Raw genomic sequence first — 20,257 nt, forward strand, 5'->3', positions numbered from 1 at the left:
AAAGTGTTTTGCGTCCCAAATGGCACCCTGTTCCCTAATTCTTGCACTGCTTATAGCCAAAGCACTATCAGTGCCATTTGAGACAGAGACAATGTCTTTCCTAATTGCTGGAGCCTGAAAGGGGATTGGAAACGGAGTGGCAGAGAAGCTGTCATTGCAGGGAAGTTTATATACGCGGTCTCCACCAATAAAGTCAGACTCTACTATTAAAGTCAGACTCCACTATTAAAGTCAGACTCCACTATTAAAGTCAGACTCCATTATTAAAATCAGACTCCACTATTAAAGTCAGACTCCACTATTAAAGTCAGACTCCACTATTAAAGTCAGACTCTACTATTAAAGTCAGACTCTACTATTAAAGTCAGACTCCACTATTAAAGTCAGACTCCATTATTAAAATCAGACTCCACTATTAAAGTCAGACTCCACTATTAAAGTCAGACTCTACTATTAAAGTCAGACTCCACTATTAAAGTCAGACTCTACTATTAAAGTCAGACTCCACTATTAAAGTCAGACTCCATTATTAAAATCAGACTCCACTATTAAAGTCAGACTCCACCAATAAAGTCAGACTCCACCAATAAAGTCAGACTCCACTATTAAAGTCAGATTCCACCATTAATGTCAGACTCCACCATTAAAGTCAGACTCCACCATTGAAGTCAGACTCCACTATTAAAGTCAGACTCCACTATTAAAGTCAGACTCCACTATTAAAGTCAGACTCCACTATTAAAGTCAGACTCTACTATTAAAGTCAGACTCCACTATTAAAGTCAGACTCTACTATTAAAGTCAGACTCCACTATTAAAGTCAGACTCCATTATTAAAATCAGACTCCACTATTAAAGTCAGACTCCACTATTAAAGTCAGACTCCACTATTAAAGTCAGACTCCACCATTAAAGTCAGACTCCACCATGAAAGTCAGACTCCACTATTAAAGTCAGACTCTACTATTAAAGTCAGACTCCGCCATTAAAGTCAGACTCCAACATTAAAGTCAGACTCCACTATTAAAGTCAGACTCCACTATTAAAGTCAGACTCCACCATTAAAGTCAGACTCCACCATTAAAGTCAGACTCCACTATTAAAGTCAGACTCCACTATTAAAGTCAGACTCCGCCATTAAAGTCAGACTCCACCATTAAAGTCAGACTCCACTATTAAAGTCAGACTCTACTATTAAAGTCAGACTCCACTATTAAAGTCAGACTCTACTATTAAAGTCAGACTCCACTATTAAAGTCAGACTCCACCAATAAAGTCAGAGTCTACTATTAAAGTCAGACTCCACTATTAAAGTCAGACTCCACCAATAAAGTCAGAGTCTACTATTAAAGTCAGACTCCACTATTAAAGTCAGACTCCACTATTAAAGTCAGACTCCACTATTAAAGTCAGACTCCACCAATAAAGTCAAACTCTACTATTAAAGTCAGACTCCACCAATAAAGTCAGACTCCACCATTAATGTCAGACTCCACCATTAAAGTCAGACTCCACCATTAATGTCAGACTCCACCATTAAAGTCAGACTCCACCATTGAAGTCAGACTCCACTATTAAAGTCAGACTCCACTATTAAAGTCAGACACTACTATTAAAGTCAGACTCTACTATTAAAGTCAGACTCTACTATTAAAGTCAGACTCCACTATTAAAGTCAGACTCCATTATTAAAATCAGACTCCACTATTAAAGTCAGACTCCACTATTAAAGTCAGACTCCACCATTAAAGTCAGACTCCACCATTAAAGTCAGACTCCACTATTAAAGTCAGACTCTACTATTAAAGTCAGACTCCACTATTAAAGTCAGACTCTACTATTAAAGTCAGACTCTACTATTAAAGTCAGACTCCACTATTAAAGTCAGACTCTACTATTAAAGTCAGACTCCACTATTAAAGTCAAACTCCATTATTAAAATCAGACTCCACTATTAAAGTCAGACTCCACTATTAAAGTCAGACTCCACTATTAAAGTCAGACTCCACCATTAAAGTCAGACTCCACCATGAAAGTCAGACTCCACTATTAAAGTCAGACTCTACTATTAAAGTCAGACTCCGCCATTAAAGTCAGACTCCACCATTAAAGTCAGATTCCACTATTAAAGTCAGACTCCACTATTAAAGTCAGACTCCACCATTAAAGTCAGACTCCACCATTAAAGTCAGACTCCACTATTAAAGTCAGACTCCACTATTAAAGTCAGACTCCGCCATTAAAGTCAGACTCCACCATTAAAGTCAGACTCCACTATTAAAGTCAGACTCCACTATTAAAGTCAGACTCTACTATTAAAGTCAGACTCTACTATTAAAGTCAGACTCCACTATTAAAGTCAGACTCCACTATTAAAGTTGGACTCCACTATTAAAGTCAGACTCTACTATTAAAGTCAGACTCTACTATTTAAATCGGACTCTACTATTAAATTCAGACTCTACTATTAAATTCAGACTCTACTATTAAAGTCAGACTCCACCATTAAAGTCAGAATCCACCATTAAAGTCAGACTCCACCAATAAAGTCAGACTCCACTATTAAAGTCAGACTCCACTATTAAAGTCAGACTCCACTATTAAAGTCAGACTCTACTATTAAAGTCAGACTCCATTATTAAAATCAGACTCCACTATTAAAGTCGGACTCCATTATTAAAGTCAGACTCTACTATTAAAGTCAGACTCTACTATTAAAGTCGGACTCTACTATTAAAGTCAGACTCCCACCAATAAAGTCAGACTCCCACCAATAAAGTCAGACTCCACTATTAAAGCCAGACTCTACTATTAAAGTCAGACTCTACTTTTAAAGTCAGACTCTACTATTAAAGTCAGACTCCACTATTAAAGTCAGACTCCATTATTAAAATCAGACTCCACTATTAAAGTCAGACTCCACTATTAAAGTCAGACTCTACTATTAAAGTCAGACTCCACTATTAAAGTCAGACTCTACTATTAAAGTCAGACTCCACTATTAAAGTCAGACTCCATTATTAAAATCAGACTCCACTATTAAAGTCAGACTCCACCAATAAAGTCAGACTCCACCAATAAAGTCAGACTCCACTATTAAAGTCAGATTCCACCATTAATGTCAGACTCCACCATTAAAGTCAGACTCCACCATTGAAGTCAGACTCCACTATTAAAGTCAGACTCCACTATTAAAGTCAGACTCCACTATTAAAGTCAGACTCCACTATTAAAGTCAGACTCTACTATTAAAGTCAGACTCCACTATTAAAGTCAGACTCTACTATTAAAGTCAGACTCCACTATTAAAGTCAGACTCCATTATTAAAATCAGACTCCACTATTAAAGTCAGACTCCACTATTAAAGTCAGACTCCACTATTAAAGTCAGACTCCACCATTAAAGTCAGACTCCACCATGAAAGTCAGACTCCACTATTAAAGTCAGACTCTACTATTAAAGTCAGACTCCGCCATTAAAGTCAGACTCCAACATTAAAGTCAGACTCCACTATTAAAGTCAGACTCCACTATTAAAGTCAGACTCCACCATTAAAGTCAGACTCCACCATTAAAGTCAGACTCCACTATTAAAGTCAGACTCCACTATTAAAGTCAGACTCCGCCATTAAAGTCAGACTCCACCATTAAAGTCAGACTCCACTATTAAAGTCAGACTCTACTATTAAAGTCAGACTCCACTATTAAAGTCAGACTCTACTATTAAAGTCAGACTCCACTATTAAAGTCAGACTCCACCAATAAAGTCAGAGTCTACTATTAAAGTCAGACTCCACTATTAAAGTCAGACTCCACCAATAAAGTCAGAGTCTACTATTAAAGTCAGACTCCACTATTAAAGTCAGACTCCACTATTAAAGTCAGACTCCACTATTAAAGTCAGACTCCACCAATAAAGTCAAACTCTACTATTAAAGTCAGACTCCACCAATAAAGTCAGACTCCACCATTAATGTCAGACTCCACCATTAAAGTCAGACTCCACCATTAATGTCAGACTCCACCATTAAAGTCAGACTCCACCATTGAAGTCAGACTCCACTATTAAAGTCAGACTCCACTATTAAAGTCAGACACTACTATTAAAGTCAGACTCTACTATTAAAGTCAGACTCTACTATTAAAGTCAGACTCCACTATTAAAGTCAGACTCCATTATTAAAATCAGACTCCACTATTAAAGTCAGACTCCACTATTAAAGTCAGACTCCACCATTAAAGTCAGACTCCACCATTAAAGTCAGACTCCACTATTAAAGTCAGACTCTACTATTAAAGTCAGACTCCACTATTAAAGTCAGACTCTACTATTAAAGTCAGACTCTACTATTAAAGTCAGACTCCACTATTAAAGTCAGACTCTACTATTAAAGTCAGACTCCACTATTAAAGTCAAACTCCATTATTAAAATCAGACTCCACTATTAAAGTCAGACTCCACTATTAAAGTCAGACTCCACTATTAAAGTCAGACTCCACCATTAAAGTCAGACTCCACCATGAAAGTCAGACTCCACTATTAAAGTCAGACTCTACTATTAAAGTCAGACTCCGCCATTAAAGTCAGACTCCACCATTAAAGTCAGATTCCACTATTAAAGTCAGACTCCACTATTAAAGTCAGACTCCACCATTAAAGTCAGACTCCACCATTAAAGTCAGACTCCACTATTAAAGTCAGACTCCACTATTAAAGTCAGACTCCGCCATTAAAGTCAGACTCCACCATTAAAGTCAGACTCCACTATTAAAGTCAGACTCCACTATTAAAGTCAGACTCTACTATTAAAGTCAGACTCTACTATTAAAGTCAGACTCCACTATTAAAGTCAGACTCCACTATTAAAGTTGGACTCCACTATTAAAGTCAGACTCTACTATTAAAGTCAGACTCTACTATTTAAATCGGACTCTACTATTAAATTCAGACTCTACTATTAAATTCAGACTCTACTATTAAAGTCAGACTCCACCATTAAAGTCAGAATCCACCATTAAAGTCAGACTCCACCAATAAAGTCAGACTCCACTATTAAAGTCAGACTCCACTATTAAAGTCAGACTCCACTATTAAAGTCAGACTCTACTATTAAAGTCAGACTCCATTATTAAAATCAGACTCCACTATTAAAGTCGGACTCCATTATTAAAGTCAGACTCTACTATTAAAGTCAGACTCTACTATTAAAGTCGGACTCTACTATTAAAGTCAGACTCCCACCAATAAAGTCAGACTCCCACCAATAAAGTCAGACTCCACTATTAAAGCCAGACTCTACTATTAAAGTCAGACTCTACTTTTAAAGTCAGACTCTACTATTAAAGTCAGACTCCACTATTAAAGTCAGACTCCCACCAATAAAGTCAGACTCCCACCAATAAAGTCAGACTCCACTATTAAAGTCAGACTCTACTATTAAAGTCAGACTCTACTATTAAAGTCAGACTCCACTATTAAAGTCAGACTCCCACCAATAAAGTCAGACTCCCACCAATAAAGTCAGACTCCACTATTAAAGTCAGACTCCACCATTAAAGTCAGACTCCACTATTAAAGTCAGACTCCACCATTAAAGTCAGACTCCACCATTAAAGTCAGACTCCACCATTAAAGTCAGACTCCACTATTAAAGTCAGACTCCACCATTAAAGTCAGACTCCACCATTAAAGTCAGTCTCCAAGAAGAACTGCCTTTTATAAAGACATTTCGTGCAATTGTACATCATTTTATATTACATTAAAATAATATTGTTTTATACAGCACAAATGATGGAAATGACCTCATCTTGAATCCATCAATAGCCTGGGCCTAGGTGTGTGGAGACGTATTGTACAATATGAGGAGGAAATGACAGGCTACTTTGACACTGACAAAGTGAGATCAATCAAAACGACCTCATCTTGAATCCATCAATAGCCTGGGCCTAGGTGTGTGGAGACGTATTGTACAATATGAGGAGGAAATGACAGGCCTAGAAAAGCTTTCCAGTTTCACTGACTCACCCAATGATGCACAGCTCACTGGCCGCTGATGGCCAAAACTCTCATGCTGAAAGCCTGTCTCTCTTGTTTTACTTTGTAAAACAATGTTTGCTCAGTAGGCCTATTTGGAAGTTTATCAAATATTTCAATGGTCTACAGTCAGATTAGAGTCTTCTCCTTTAGGTAGGAGCCATTTGCTTTCTGACCTGTGTTTTTCCACAATTGTATTTGAAATGTTGTGAAAGCCTGGTTCTGGCTGCATGCTGTTTACTGACAGATTTTCCGTGCATTCCCTGGCTATTTTATTTATTTAACCTTCATTTAACCAGGAAAAGCTCATTGAGATTAAAATCTCTTTTTCAAGAGCGCCCTGGCCAAGATAGGCAGCACCAAGTTATTACAGAACAATTACAGACAACATAAAAAACTACAAGTAATCTAGTAAAAACCATTGAATTCACAAGAGTATAAAACAGCAAATTAAAAATATTGACAGGTCAGGGAAGCAGCCTCAAAATCCTTCATCAATGGTTTAAAAACACCAATCAGGACAAGTTCTTCCAGTTTAAAAGTATTTTGTAATGTTTTCCAAGACGATGGCACAGAGCACATAAAAGCCCTTTTACCAAATTCAGTTGGGACATTTGGTACAGTTAGCAGGATAAAGTCCAGCGAACGAAGAGACGACCCACCACATTTCTGAACAATAAAAATGCACAAATAAAAAGGTAGTAACCCCAAAATGGCTTTGTAAATAAAAGTATACCAGTGCCTGAGCCTACAAGTGACTAGAGAAGGCCAGCCAACCCTGGTATACAAAGTGCAGTGGTGTGTAAGGGTTTTGCAGTTTAAAATATATCTCAAAGTCCCATGGTAAAGAGTGCCAATTGATCTCAAACACTGAGTGGAAGCATTCATATATAAAATATCCCCATAGTCTAGTAAAGGCATAAATGTAGCTGATACGAGCCTCCTTCTGGCTTCAAAAGAAAAACAGACCTTATTCCTAAAATAAAATCCCAATTTCAGCTTCAATTTTTTTTTGTAAATTGTTGAATATGCAATTTTTAAAAAGAGGCCGTCATCAATTAAAATTCCAAGATATTTATATGAGGTTACAACCTAGATCTCTATATGCTTTGTGATTGGGTTACATGAACACAATCCACAGCTAGGCAATTTTTTTAAAGAAGCTATTAATCCTCTGTGTCTAAATTATAATCCTACACCTGGTGTAGTATTCTGTAGCATTTCATTTCTTTCTGAACTGACTGCAGTAATTCTATAACTCCTCCAGCATCCTTGCCACGGCTTTGACTCTATAAGGAAGAAATGAAGTGCATTGCTGGAGAGATGAGAGTCGCAGGCTCATGTCTCGCAGAGAGAGGGAGAGCGATCATAGAAAGGGAACCTCATTCGAGTTCTGTGTGAGATACAAGTGTGCCTCTCTCTCTCACCACAGCACCAGCCACGCCTTGCTCTCAAACTTGCCTATAATGTTGTGCAAACCGTAATCCCGGGCCGGCACAACACAAATGAATTCTTAGAATATCAGGTTCGGGCTGAAAATAGGCGTCTTCACATGTTGTTTATTTTCGGGGGCAGGAGAATTAGGGACGAGGCAGCTGGACTGAACTCTGATCCCTTTTATTCACATGTTTATATGAAAACAGTCTTTTGTTTCTCATGTCGGTACTGGATCCGGGAAAGTAGGATCCGGCTCAAATGAAGCACTGATTGTTAACGAGTTCCATCAGCATATGGGGTGATGGAGATTCACATTGCACTGATGCTCCAGCAGACCTGAGTTCAAATATTAAATTGGAATCGTTCAAATACTTTGAGCCTTTGCTTGAGTCTGCCTGGGGTGCCAGATGGGTGGGGTTTGCAGTTTGGGGACATTTAAATTGGTTCGTTAGACCAGCGAAGCTCAATCGAACCCATATAAAGTATTTGAACATATATTAAATAGTATTTGAACCCAGGTCTGTGCTACAGCCATGTCTTTCTGACACTCAGTGTGTGAACCTAACTTCACACTATTTACAAGTTAGCAAGTACATGGTGGGAACTGAGAGTGTGTCTGGAGGCTGAAGTCATATTCTGTGGAGCAACAACAGCCTCAGAAAGCACTGAGGTTTTATCAAGAGAAGATCTCGGGCTGTATAGATGATTTTTGAAAAGTCAGGAAGCCTCCCTTTGCCTGTCACTCATACAGGATACGTCACTCTATTCCTTTAATGTCGTTGTGAGTGTAAAGTTTACTGTTCTATGTCTGATTGTTTACTTCACTTTTGTTTATGATCTATTTCACTTGCTTTGGCAATGTTAACATGTTTCCCATGCCAATAAATCCTTTGAATTGAATAGTGTTTTGTGATCTTGTGTGGACAACATACCCTGTAAATGGCAAAATATAATATTGTTCATGTATTCCGTTCCTGGGTGTAATTGTTTTGTTATCTGTCTAACTTTCTTGTCTATAAGTAAACTGCAAGATCTTATGCAACATGAACTAAACCTAACCAAACTAATTCCCTCCCTTGTTTTGTCACCCTCAGTGGCCAGCATCCAGAGGCTCCCGGCACTGTCTGTGATGACTGACATCAACTTCCCTATGAAGGGACGTAAAGGCATGGTGGACTGGGCCAGGAACTCTGAGGACAAGGTGGTTATCCCCAAGGGCATCTTTCTACCACAGTCTGCAGGTAACTCAACCATGATGGTGATGGTGGTGGTGGTGGTGGTGATGGTGATGATGATGATGATGAATATGATGAATATGGTGGTTAATGGTGGTGATGATTATGATGAAGATGATGATGAATTTGGTGGTAGTGCTAATGATGATGATGATGAATATGGTGGTTAGTGGTGGTGATGATGATGATGATGATGACGATGATGAATATGGTGGTAGTGGTGATGATGAAGATGGGGAGGAGGAGGTGGAGCAGGATAAGGAGACTCTTCTCCAGGCTGTTTAACCATGTTTTTTACTGTATTCTGAGCAGCATTTGAAACTCGTGAAGTAAGAAATTGGTTCATTTCCAAATGTCCAGTAGTCATGGCTGATTATGTGTAGTTACTTCCTCCAGAATGACCCCTTTGTTGCTCCATCATGTGACCCCACTGATCAAAATAGAATGCCTGGAGTTTGACCAACATTCTAGAGGTGTACAACTGTAAACCAAGCATTCCATTTCTAATTTTTATCTTTTTTTAACTAGGCAAGTCAGTTAAGAACAAAATCTTATTTTCAATGACAGCCTAGGTACAGTGGGTTGACTGCCTGTTCAGGGGCAGAACGACAGATTTGTACCTTGTCAGCTCGTGAGTTTGAACTTGCAACCTTCTGGTTGCTAGTCCAACTCTCTAACCACTAGGCTACCCTGCCGCCCCTAATGCCAGCACTAGCTGGGTCATTCCTCCTCTGTGCCTTATGGACATCATAACTTATGGAGGAAGAAGTGTATAACTGTATATATATACAAATATGATTCCATCAGAAAAAGGAGATGTTTGATTTTCAGAAAACCATATTGGTCAAGCTCAGGCACCTATTTACTTAGGTGCATTTTCCAACCTGTTAGGTGCATAACCCTAACAGGGTGGAAACTAACAGGGTGGAAATGTGGAGCAAGATTGAGCTAGCAAAATAGTGAACGTTGGGAATTTTCTCTATAATTAGCCTAACAGGGTGGAAATTGAATACTGGGACACACAGACTAACAACATGAAAAATATTTAAAAAAAAAATAAAAAATAGATAAAACTGAGCGTTTATATTTATTTAGCTTTGCACTATTGTTTTGTTACCATTGAAATGGTGACATTTCCTGAATGTGGGGTCGTTGTAGAAAAGGGTATTTTTCTGAAATGGAAGGGGCATAATCTTAAATAAAATAATAATAAATACAATAATCATTATTGATGAGAGAAAATTTAACTAAGACTATAAAATAAATGAAGATGGATTTTAAATACTTATTATTTTGTGGCTTATATTTGTCATGGAATTTGATGAATAATACAGAGGGACATTGCAAAAACACCTACGTCCCTTTCAAGATATGTTTGTGTTTTTAAGGAAAAGGACATCTGAATTTATATTAAATTCCTTCTGTGATCCACATTTTACAATAAACAAGAAGTGATATTTCCTGGAGACAGAAAAGGCACCTTACGGTAGGAATGACCCAGCTACAGAATGGCAACGGCAGTGATTGACAACATCTACCATGACTCTATGATAATAATTGTGTAAATGAGACCTGGCAAACAAGCAGAACCAACGATATTGTAGTTTCCTTAAATCTCAAAGTGCTTAAAGCAGTAGTGGAATGGTATCAAACACAGGGTTTCCATGTGTTTGATGATGCCATTTAATTCGCTCCGTTCCTGACATTATTATGAGCCGTCCTCCCCTCAGCAGCCTCCTCTGATGTTTGTATCCTGTTAACCCATGCCAGTGCAGAGCCCAGAGTACAGTGACTGTGACAGACAATTTGGTTAACTGGCTTAATCAGTTGTGTCTGGACTGTATCAATGGTAGACAAAATGGCAGTTGATTTTCTAACTCAGCGCCGAAAACCATCTCACTCTTACTGAGTGGCCAAGAAGTTTAGCAGGGAGACCTATCCAGGTAGCCTCCCAAGTAGCACCCTAATCCCTATATAGTGCAGTACTTTTAACCAGAGCCCTATGGGCCCTATCTAGGGAATAGGGTTCCATTTGGAGCAGAGATCCAGAGAACTGCTCCAACAGGTGTCGACAGCCTCCATTCCGCTGCCTTACAGCAGTGGTCACCAACCTTTTCTGAGTCAAGATCATTTTCGCAGTCAAAAAGCAAGCCGAGATCCACCGCTCAGATTCTTTTTAAAACATGACTTAAAAAACGGAACATTAACCTAATAAAAACAGTTTTGTAGGAATGAGGTTTGTGCAGTAGGCCAAACACATTATCACAGCATATTGGCTATATAACTGGCCTGCCAATATTGTTCTTTTCAGAACATATTAGATTTCAGTTAGTGCATTCATCTCAAGATAGCTAGGTGGGACAACCACATATCACAGGCATAGAAAGTACATTTCCCCTCAATAATGTAGCTACAAGGGGGGGGGGGCTCTGCTGAGTCAGAGCTACGGGGGGGGGACTCTGCTGTCCTAGCTTCAGGGGGAAGCTGGTTTCACCATTGGGGTGCCAGGACAGAGAAGAGCTTGGATTGGGCTGAGAGGAAGCTGCCCTCCCGTAGGGGTAGGAGGGCCAAGAGACCTCGGGTTGGGGTTAGAGAATAGCCTGAAGTTAAGGGGGGGGGGGCTGTTCCTCTTGCTGTTCCGTAGGGAGGCCACATGGTCATGTAGTGGATGAGCAGGTAGGGAGGTAGGCAGGTAGTGAGGGGCAGTTTCTCTTGCTGTTCCGTAGGGAGGCCCCATGGTCATGTAGTGGATGAGCAGGTAGGGAGGTAGGCAGGTAGGGAGGGGCAGTTTCTCTTGCTGTTCCGTAGGGAGGCCCCATGGTCATGTAGTGGATGAGCAGGTAGGCAGGTAGGTAGGGAGGGGCAGTTTCTCTTGCTGTTCCGTAGGGAGGCCCCATGGTCATGTAGTGGATGAGCAGGTAGGGAGGTAGGCAGGTAGGTAGGGAGGGGCAGTTCCTCTTGCTGTTCCGTAGGGAGGCCCCATGGTCATGTAGTGGATGAGAGCTTCAACTGGAAGCCAGTGGAGTGTGCGGAGGAGCGGGGTGACATGACAGCAGTTGGGAAAGTGTCTTGCATAAATGTTATTTTACAAGACTGATGGTACCTGCATCTGATGGTCATGGTGCTTTCAAGACAACTGGGGGAACTCTGGGGAAAAAATGAAGTCAAAGAGTGCTCTTCAGGTCAGAAATTCGGAGCCCTAGAAAGATGCCAGAGTTTCCGACTTGGAATTCCAAGTTGGATGACCATTCAAAATATTTTTTCCAATCGGATCTAGTTTTTTTCAGTGTTCCCAGTTGTCCTGAACGCACTGAAGTAGGAAGTCTGCTATTTGTTTTGAACGTGGCATTAGTCTCAGCAGTGAGAGGGAGAGAGAGAGCAGCAGAAGGTCCTCCTCTCACGGTCCTGCTCTCTCCTTCCTTTCCTCCGGTGAGACTGACCAGAGAGAGGAGACACTGTCTTCCACCTGCTCTCTCCTTCCTTTCCTCTGGTGAGACTGACCAGAGAGAGGAGACACTGTCTTCCACCTGCTCTCTCCTTCCTTTCCTCTGGTGAGACTGACCAGAGAGAGGAGACATTGTCTTCCACCTGCTCTCTCCTTCCTTTCCTCTGGTGAGACTGACCAGAGAGAGGAGGCACTGTCTTCCACCTGCTCTCTCCTTCCTTTCCTCCGGTGAGACTGACCAGAGAGAGGAGACACTGTCTTCCACCTGCTCTCTCCTTCCTTTCCTCCGGTGAGACTGACCAGAGAGAGGAGACACTGTCTTCCACCTGCTCTCTCCTTCCTTTCCTCCGGTGAGACTGACCAGAGAGAGGAGACACTGTCTTCCACCTGCTCTCTCCTTCCTTTCCTCTGGTGAGACTGACCAGAGAGGGAGACACTGTCTTCCACCTACTCTCTCCTTCCTTTCCTCCGGTGAGACTGACCAGAGAGAGGAGACACTGTCTTCCACCTGCTCTCTCCTTCCTTTCCTCCGGTGAGACTGACCAGAGAGAGGAGACACTGTCTTCCACCTGCTCTCTCCTTCCTTTCCTCCGGTGAGACTGACCAGAGAGAGGAGACACTGTCTTCCACCTGCTCTCTCCTTCCTTTCCTCCGGTGAGACTGACCAGAGAGGGAGACACTGTCTTCCACCTGCTCTCTCCTTCCTTTCCTCTGGTGAGACTGACCAGAGAGAGGAGACACTGTCTTCCACCTGCTCTCTCCTTCCTTTCCTCCGGTGAGACTGACCAGAGAGAGGAGACACTGTCTTCCACCTGCTCTCTCCTTCCTTTCCTCCAGTGAGACTGACCAGAGAGAGGAGACACTGTCTTCCACCTGCTCTCTCCTTCCTTTCCTCCGGTGAGACTGACCAGAGGGAGGAGACACTGTCTTCCACCTGCTCTCTCCTTCCTTTCCTCCGGTGAGACTGACCAGAGAGAAGGGACACTGTCTTCCACCTGATTTCAAAACTCGAGTCGCACAGCATCTGCCTCAGGCACAAATTCATGTTGTTCCTATGATCAGAGAAAGGCAAATATTCCTCAATATTCAAATAGACAGGACAAGCTGCTAATAATAATAAAAACGCAGGACTCTCGATACACATCGTTACTCATTCATTGCAGAGCGAGTGGAAGATAGGAGAAGCAAGTTTTATGCTTTGTAGTAGCGTTGAATAATAACAGTGTTGACAGTGCTGAATAAACTTAGACATGAACTCGCTCATAAAAAAACACTTATTTGCTGTTGACGGTCTCTCTCTGGTCATTGTTTTAAGAGTTATGAAGTCTCATGTAGGCTTGTATCAAACCATGCTGTGGCCGAGGTTGTGGGAGCCGTAGGCACAATGAAATGGTTCAAAATGGGAGCACTTTGCTTACCCGTATACAGGGCTTCTGAATCAAGTGCACCCACCACCCACAGGGCTTCTGAATCAAGTGCACCCACCACCCACAGGGCTTCTGAATCAAGTGCACCCACCACCCACAGGGCTTCTGAATCAAGTGCACCCACCACCCACAGGGCTTCTGAATCAAGTGCACCTCCCGGAAACAGCACAACACAAATACATAAAAGGAGTGCTAGGCTTTATTTGTGGCATTTCTACAGAAGTGCTTGGTGATTGATTAGGAACGTCTTGAAGTGACCAATGCCTTACAGGCAAAGATTCATTGGACCATCCCTTACCCTTTATCAATGGTTCATTGTTGAGGACAATTTAGCTGTTGCTGTTGGCAGGAAAGTTGTGAAGTGGCTTGTTTCGCTGCCTGGCCAAATATAGCTCCAAATCAAGCCCATCATTAAGAGTTAGTCTGTGTCTGTGGCCTGATATGTTGGTTTATGACTATCTGTTGACCCTGCGCTGTGGTGTTGTTGAGTTTATTAAGGTTCATTACATCTTTCAGATGGCCAGCCCATTCATAAGACACTGTACAACCACTACCACAACTAAACTGTCCTGTAACCAACGGTGTCCGAACTGATTTCCTTCTGCCCATCAGACATGGATGGATCACCTGTTTTCATCCTGGGGACTGTCCTGTACAAGACTCTGGGACTGATGCTGCCTTCACCAAGGTAAGATGGGCCATACATCTTCTCTATCAACATCTCTCTCTCTCTCTCTGTCTCTCTCTCTCTCTCTCTCTCTAGCACTCTGTCACTCTGTCACTCTGTCAATCTCTTTCTCTTTCTCTCTGTCACTCTCTTTCTCTCTGTCACTCCTCTCTCTGTCTCTCTCTCCCTCTCTTTCTGTCTCTCTCTCTGTCACTCCTTCGCTCTCTGTCTCTATATCTCTCTCTCAGTCTCTCTCAATTCAATTCAATTCAATTCAAGGGGCTTTATTGGCATGGGAAACGTGTTAACATTGCCAAAGCAAGTGAGGTAGATAATATATAAAGTGATTATATAAAGTGAAATAAACAATCAAAATTAACAGTAAACATTACACATACAGAAGTTTCAAAACAATAAAGACATTACAAATGTCATATTATATATACGGTGTTTTAACAATGTACAAATGGTTAAAGGACACAAGATAAAATAAATAAGCATAAATATGGGTTGTATTTACTGTATTTAATGGTGTTTGTTCTTCACTGGTTGCACTTTTCTCGTGGCAACAGGTCACAAATCTTGCTGCTGTGATGGCACACTGTGGAATTTCACCCAGTAGATATGGGAGTTTCTCTCTGTCGCTCTCTCGCTGTCTCTCTGTCTCTCTCCCTCTCTTTCTCTCTCTGTCTCTCTCTCTGTCTCTCTCCCTGTCTCTCTCTATGTCTCTCTGTCACTCTCTCTGTCTCTCTCTGTCTCTCTTTCTCTCTCTCTGTCTCCCTGTCTCTCTCTCTCTCTGTCTCACTCTCTCTCTGTCTCTCTGTCTCTCTGTCTCTCTGTCTCTCTGTCTCTCTCTCTCTCTCTCTCTGTCTCTCTCTGTCTCTCTGTCTCTCTCTCTCTGTCTCTCTCTTTTTCTCTCTCTGTCTCTCTCTCTGTCTCTCTCCCTGTCTCTCTCCCTGTCTCTCTCTCTGTCTCTCTCTCTGTCTGTCAGCAGGGGAGAGGGAGACAGAGGGAATAAGTCGGTCCAGGCGAGACAGCAGGGAGATGTTAAATATGATGTCAACTTTATTCTTTGACAAAGTGTCTGCTGTACCGCCTGAGTGTAAATCCTCCAATAGCATTTCACAGGTAGTGTAGGCTACCCAGGGAGGGTTCATAAAAGACTCCTTCCACTCTGCTTTTCCAGGAAATGGCCTCTACATTGCACTATATGTACTTGCAAAAGCTCATTTTACATACTGCACTATACATACTACTGTACCTACGAGGATACAAAAACCCTTCTCAAGGCACATGATATACAGTAGATCAAAAATGATGTGGAGGTAAAGCAGACTACCATGATGCATCATTCTACCAGAACATCATCAATACTTCAAAAGGAAAAATGGCATCGCTTTCTTTTAGAATATCGTAGTAGAATACAATCGTTCAGTCGTGTAATCCATAGATGACAAGCCAATTATCAAAGAATCCATCAAAGCTGATCAACTCAAGTTTCCCTGTAACTTTTCATGAATTAAAACGACAAGCTTTACTCCCAGACTCAACAACAATTAATCTCTGCTTTCTGCTGAGGAGGATGACACCACATTTGTGTCCCAAATCGCACCCTATTCCCTACATAATGTACTTCTTTTGACCAAAGCCCTGGTCAAAAGTAGTGCACTAAATAAGGAATAGGGTACCATTCGGAAAGCAGCACAAAATTGGGTTAAAATAATCATCATAATATCTCCTTCTGAACTCACTCCATCCTGGTTAAATCATATTATGTTCTCATACTACTAATTAGAAGGGACAACGGACGACTAAGCAATATTTCATGGTTGGTTTATGCTTTCAAGCTGGTTTCCAATATTGTTAGTTCTTCTGTTTATCAGTTTGGACATTACTGTCATTACGTATCGTCAAGGCTCTCATCCAGTTAGAGCAAGGCTGCGTATGAAATCACTCCCTATTCCCTATGTAGGGCTCTGATCTAAAGTACACTTTGTAGGAAATAGGGTGCCATTCGGGACACAAGCCTAGGATTTGAATCTCTTGCATAGAGTGAAAGACAAAAGGATGCCGAGCAAAAGCTCTATGAAGTAAGATACAGTGAACTACATATCACAACAACAATCTGTGTTAAGTTCATGTTTTTGTATTTATTTTACCTTTATTTAACTAGGCATGTCAGTTAAGAACAAATTCTTATTTTCAATGACAGCCTAGGAACAGTGGGTTAACTGCCTGTTCAGGGTCAGAATGACAGATTTGTACCTTGTCGGCTTGGGGGTTTGAACTTGCAACCTTCTGGTTACTAGTCCAACACTCTAACCACTAGGCTACCCTGCCACCCCATTTTTGTCACAAAAATTTGTACACATCAGTACTTTATTAAAATTATAACAATGACTTTGTCAATCTTCTCTCTTATGCTGATACAGAATGAGCCTAGGAATGTGGCCAAGTCCTCTACTTAGCCACGTCAGTCATCTAGAACCATTATTCTCTGTGATGGGCGTGCCACCCATCAGCTTCTGTGGGTGTAAAGATATACAGAGCCTTCAGAAAATATTCACACCCCTTTTTCCACATTTTGTTGTATTAAAATGGATTCAAATTGAGGTGTTGTGTCATAATGTCAAAGTGGAATTATATTTTTAGAAATTTTAATTTTAAGTCATTTAAAATGAAAAGCTGAAAAGCTGAAAGCTGAAAAGCTTAAAATGTAATAAGTTTTCAACCACTTTTTTATGGCAAGCCTAAATAAATTCAACAAGTCACGTAATAAGTTGCATGGAGTCACTCGGTATGAAATAATAGTGTTTAACATGATTTTTGAATGACTACCTCATCTCTGTACCCCACACTTACAATGGTCTATAAGATCCCTTAGTCGAGCAGTGACTTTCAAAGACAGATTCAGCACAGATTCCATAAAAGTCCAATGGTATTTTCCAATGCCTCACAAAGAAGGGCAACTAATTGGTAGATGTTTGTTTATTTTATTAAGCAGACATTGAATATCCCTCTGAGCATGTTAAAGTTATGAATTTCACTTCAGACGATGTATCAATACACTCAGTCACTACAAAGGTGATTCTCACATGTATTGACTCAGAGGTGTGAATGCTTACACAGAGATATTTATATATTTCATTTCTGTTCATTAGCAAACATTTTCTAAATACTTGTTTTCACTTTGTCAATATGGGTTGCTATTAATGTTTCTCTCACATAATTAGTTAGCGCTAGTGTACAGTGCTGGATAGTTAGCTACTGGCTACATGTTAGCTAGCTGGCTAGAGATGTTACCTACAACAACCCACAATCAGATGTATTTTCCTGTTGCACAAAGCTTGCTTTTGACAGAGTAGACAGCTTTTGCAACAGGTCCTCATACACTGAGAGGAAAACCAATAGCAGATAAGACAAAATAACACATTCAGTAATGGTATCTACCAGAAGTGAAATGCAGCCATCAGTCAGTCTCTCCTCAGAGCAGTGATCTACGCACGGGGTCCTGTTTCTTTGTTCCCGGTCCCAACTAACCCAAACAACACAGCACTCCACCCTTTCAAAGAAATGATGTTTCTATTCTTAGCTTCCTTGGGAGTGCTGCACTACACCTATACATTAGCCCAATGTAGGATGGTCCTGAAGGAAATATAGTCAAATATATATCATCTACTGATGAAATTATAGCATTAGGAGTGCAGATAGATTTCCAATGGCCACTGATATTCTACTCTTATAAAAGCCATTCATTGTTATTGTATTTCCTCTGGTCACTGATATTCTACTCTTTTAAAAGCCATCCATTGTTATTGTATTTCCTCTGGCCACTGATATTCTACTCTTATAAAAGCCATCCATTGTTATTGTATTTCCTCTGGTCACTGATATTCTACTCTTATAAAAGCCATCCATTGTTATTGTATTTCCTCTGGTCACTGATATTCTACTCTTCTAAAAGCCATCCATTGTTATTGTATTTCCTCTGGTCACTGATATTCTACTCTTCTAAAAGCCATCCATTGTTATTGTATTTCCTCTGGTCACTGATATTCTACTCTTCTAAAAGCCATCCATTGTTATTGTATTTCCTCTGGTCACTGATATTCTACTCTTCTAAAAGCCATCCATTGTTATTGTATTTCCTCTGGTCACTGATATTCTACTCTTATAAAAGCCATCCATTGTTATTGTATTTCCTCTGGTCACTGATATTCTACTCTTCTAAAAGCCATCCATTGTTATTGTATTTCCTCTGGTCACTGATATTCTACTCTTCTAAAAGCCATCCATTGTTATTGTATTTCCTCTGGTCACTGATATTCTACTCTTATAAAAGCCATCCATTGTTATTGTATTTCCTCTGGTCACTGATCTTCTACTCTTCTAAAAGCCATCCATTGATGTTGTATCTGCACTAGTTTTCTTTGTGAACCAGTCCTGAATCCATATTTGACTTAGTAATGTGGCCTGTTTATGGAAACAGCAGACAGACTGACCCAGATTGTGGTGTTCTTGCCCAGGATCAAACATTGAACCCAGTCTTTCTCTCTAGAGAGTTCCAGACGTTCTATGGAACATATTTGGGCCCAGCTGAGAGCTCTAGAACCTTCTCCGACCCTCCCTAGAGAACTGTAGGTCAGACACTGTCAGTCAGAAACCAAAATGGCACACTATTCCCTACATTTAGCATTACTTTTGACCAGAGTCTTTTGGGCCCAGTCAAAAGTAGTGCACTATATTATAGGGAGTAGGGTGTCATTTGAGCCAGTCAGTCATTGTAGAATCAGTTTGGTGGTGTCACAACCTACTGTTTTGTTTCCCCAGGAGGTAAATGAAAGAGAGAGAGATGAAAGAGGAAAAGGAAATGTGACATTCTCTGTTCTCCACCCCATGACACACGTTCCATTGAAGATAAAGACAAATAAAGTGCAAAGAGGACAGTGTAGATCTGAACCTGGAAAAGTAGAAAGGCTCCAATTAACTTCCTTTTGAGTAGTTCTCTTTCATTCTCTTTTTCTGGGGCAGTTCAGGTGAGGTGAGTAGAGAGGCAGGCTCAGAAGTGTACCAAGACCGCTTTCCACCAAGTCACCCTTTCATGAACTACAATGTATTATTATGTTTCAAATCACATTACCACTCTAGAGAGAAAGTCATCCATTTTTATTCAGCAATAGAATCCCCCCCCCCCCATACCTATTTTCAGGAAGTAAATAAGCTAAAGCTAGACAAAAGGAGAGGAGGCGTGTCATTTGAAGTTGGTTTGGGGGTTTGTCTTGCTTTGCAGTGGAGATAGACTAGATATACACTGCATGAGATGAGGGAGAGGCACGGAATGTGTCCCAAATGGCACCCTATTCCCTGGACCCCATGAAGGCAGCAGCTAATGGGGATCCAGAATAAATACTGTGCAGTACTTTTGTAGTAGTGCAGTAAAAAGGGAATTGGGTGCCATTTGTGATACAGACAGTGTTTAAAGATCTCTTAGATTCCGGTTGTTTGGAAGAGACACTTCACTGTGATTCATTTAACGTAGAAAAGGCCAGAGCTCCAGACGGGTCTATTTTCAATCTTTTGTGACTCGCTCCAAATGGACCATGAAATCACACCCTAAGTTGGCCCCCCAGTGCCTAAGTTGGCCCCCCAGTGCCTAAGTTGGCCCCCCAGTGCCTAAGTTGGCCCCCCAGTGCCTAATTTCTCTCCTCTCGCTCTGTCTGGGCTCCAGTTCACATGTATTTGGGTTGACTTACTTCACGTGTGTCATTTTGTGTGGCAGGTCTTGTCCTGCAATGCCACAGCAGGTGTGTTTGTCAAGTGCCTCACAGAGAGGTGTGACATGACATTTTATGTTGTTCTTTGCATCAAAGGAGATTGATAATATCAGATGAACCTGAATGTGCATCAATAGTATCAACATTCTGAATGAGGGGTCATGTTGTAAACGCTGTATATGATTTTAACTTTGATAAAGTCTATGAAACACAACTAATTTAGGGAAAACCACAGAAG

At 40.9% G+C, this 20,257-nt stretch overlaps 1 protein-coding gene across 1 annotated transcript in view; it reads left to right on the top strand.

Moving 5' to 3' along the window:
- The window catches only part of LOC135513391 (adhesion G protein-coupled receptor B3-like), a 143,934-nt gene that overhangs the window by 69,331 nt on the left and 54,346 nt on the right, over positions 1 to 20,257 (top strand). Inside the window, exons 7-8 of the mRNA XM_064936315.1 lie at positions 8,566 to 8,712; positions 14,191 to 14,266. Of these exons, the coding sequence (XP_064792387.1) occupies positions 8,566 to 8,712; positions 14,191 to 14,266 (223 nt within the window). The remainder of the gene's footprint in view (positions 1 to 8,565; positions 8,713 to 14,190; positions 14,267 to 20,257) is intronic.

Source organism: Oncorhynchus masou, chromosome 24 (assembly GCF_036934945.1).
Source record: "Oncorhynchus masou masou isolate Uvic2021 chromosome 24, UVic_Omas_1.1, whole genome shotgun sequence".
Classification (NCBI taxonomy): domain Eukaryota; kingdom Metazoa; phylum Chordata; class Actinopteri; order Salmoniformes; family Salmonidae; genus Oncorhynchus; species Oncorhynchus masou.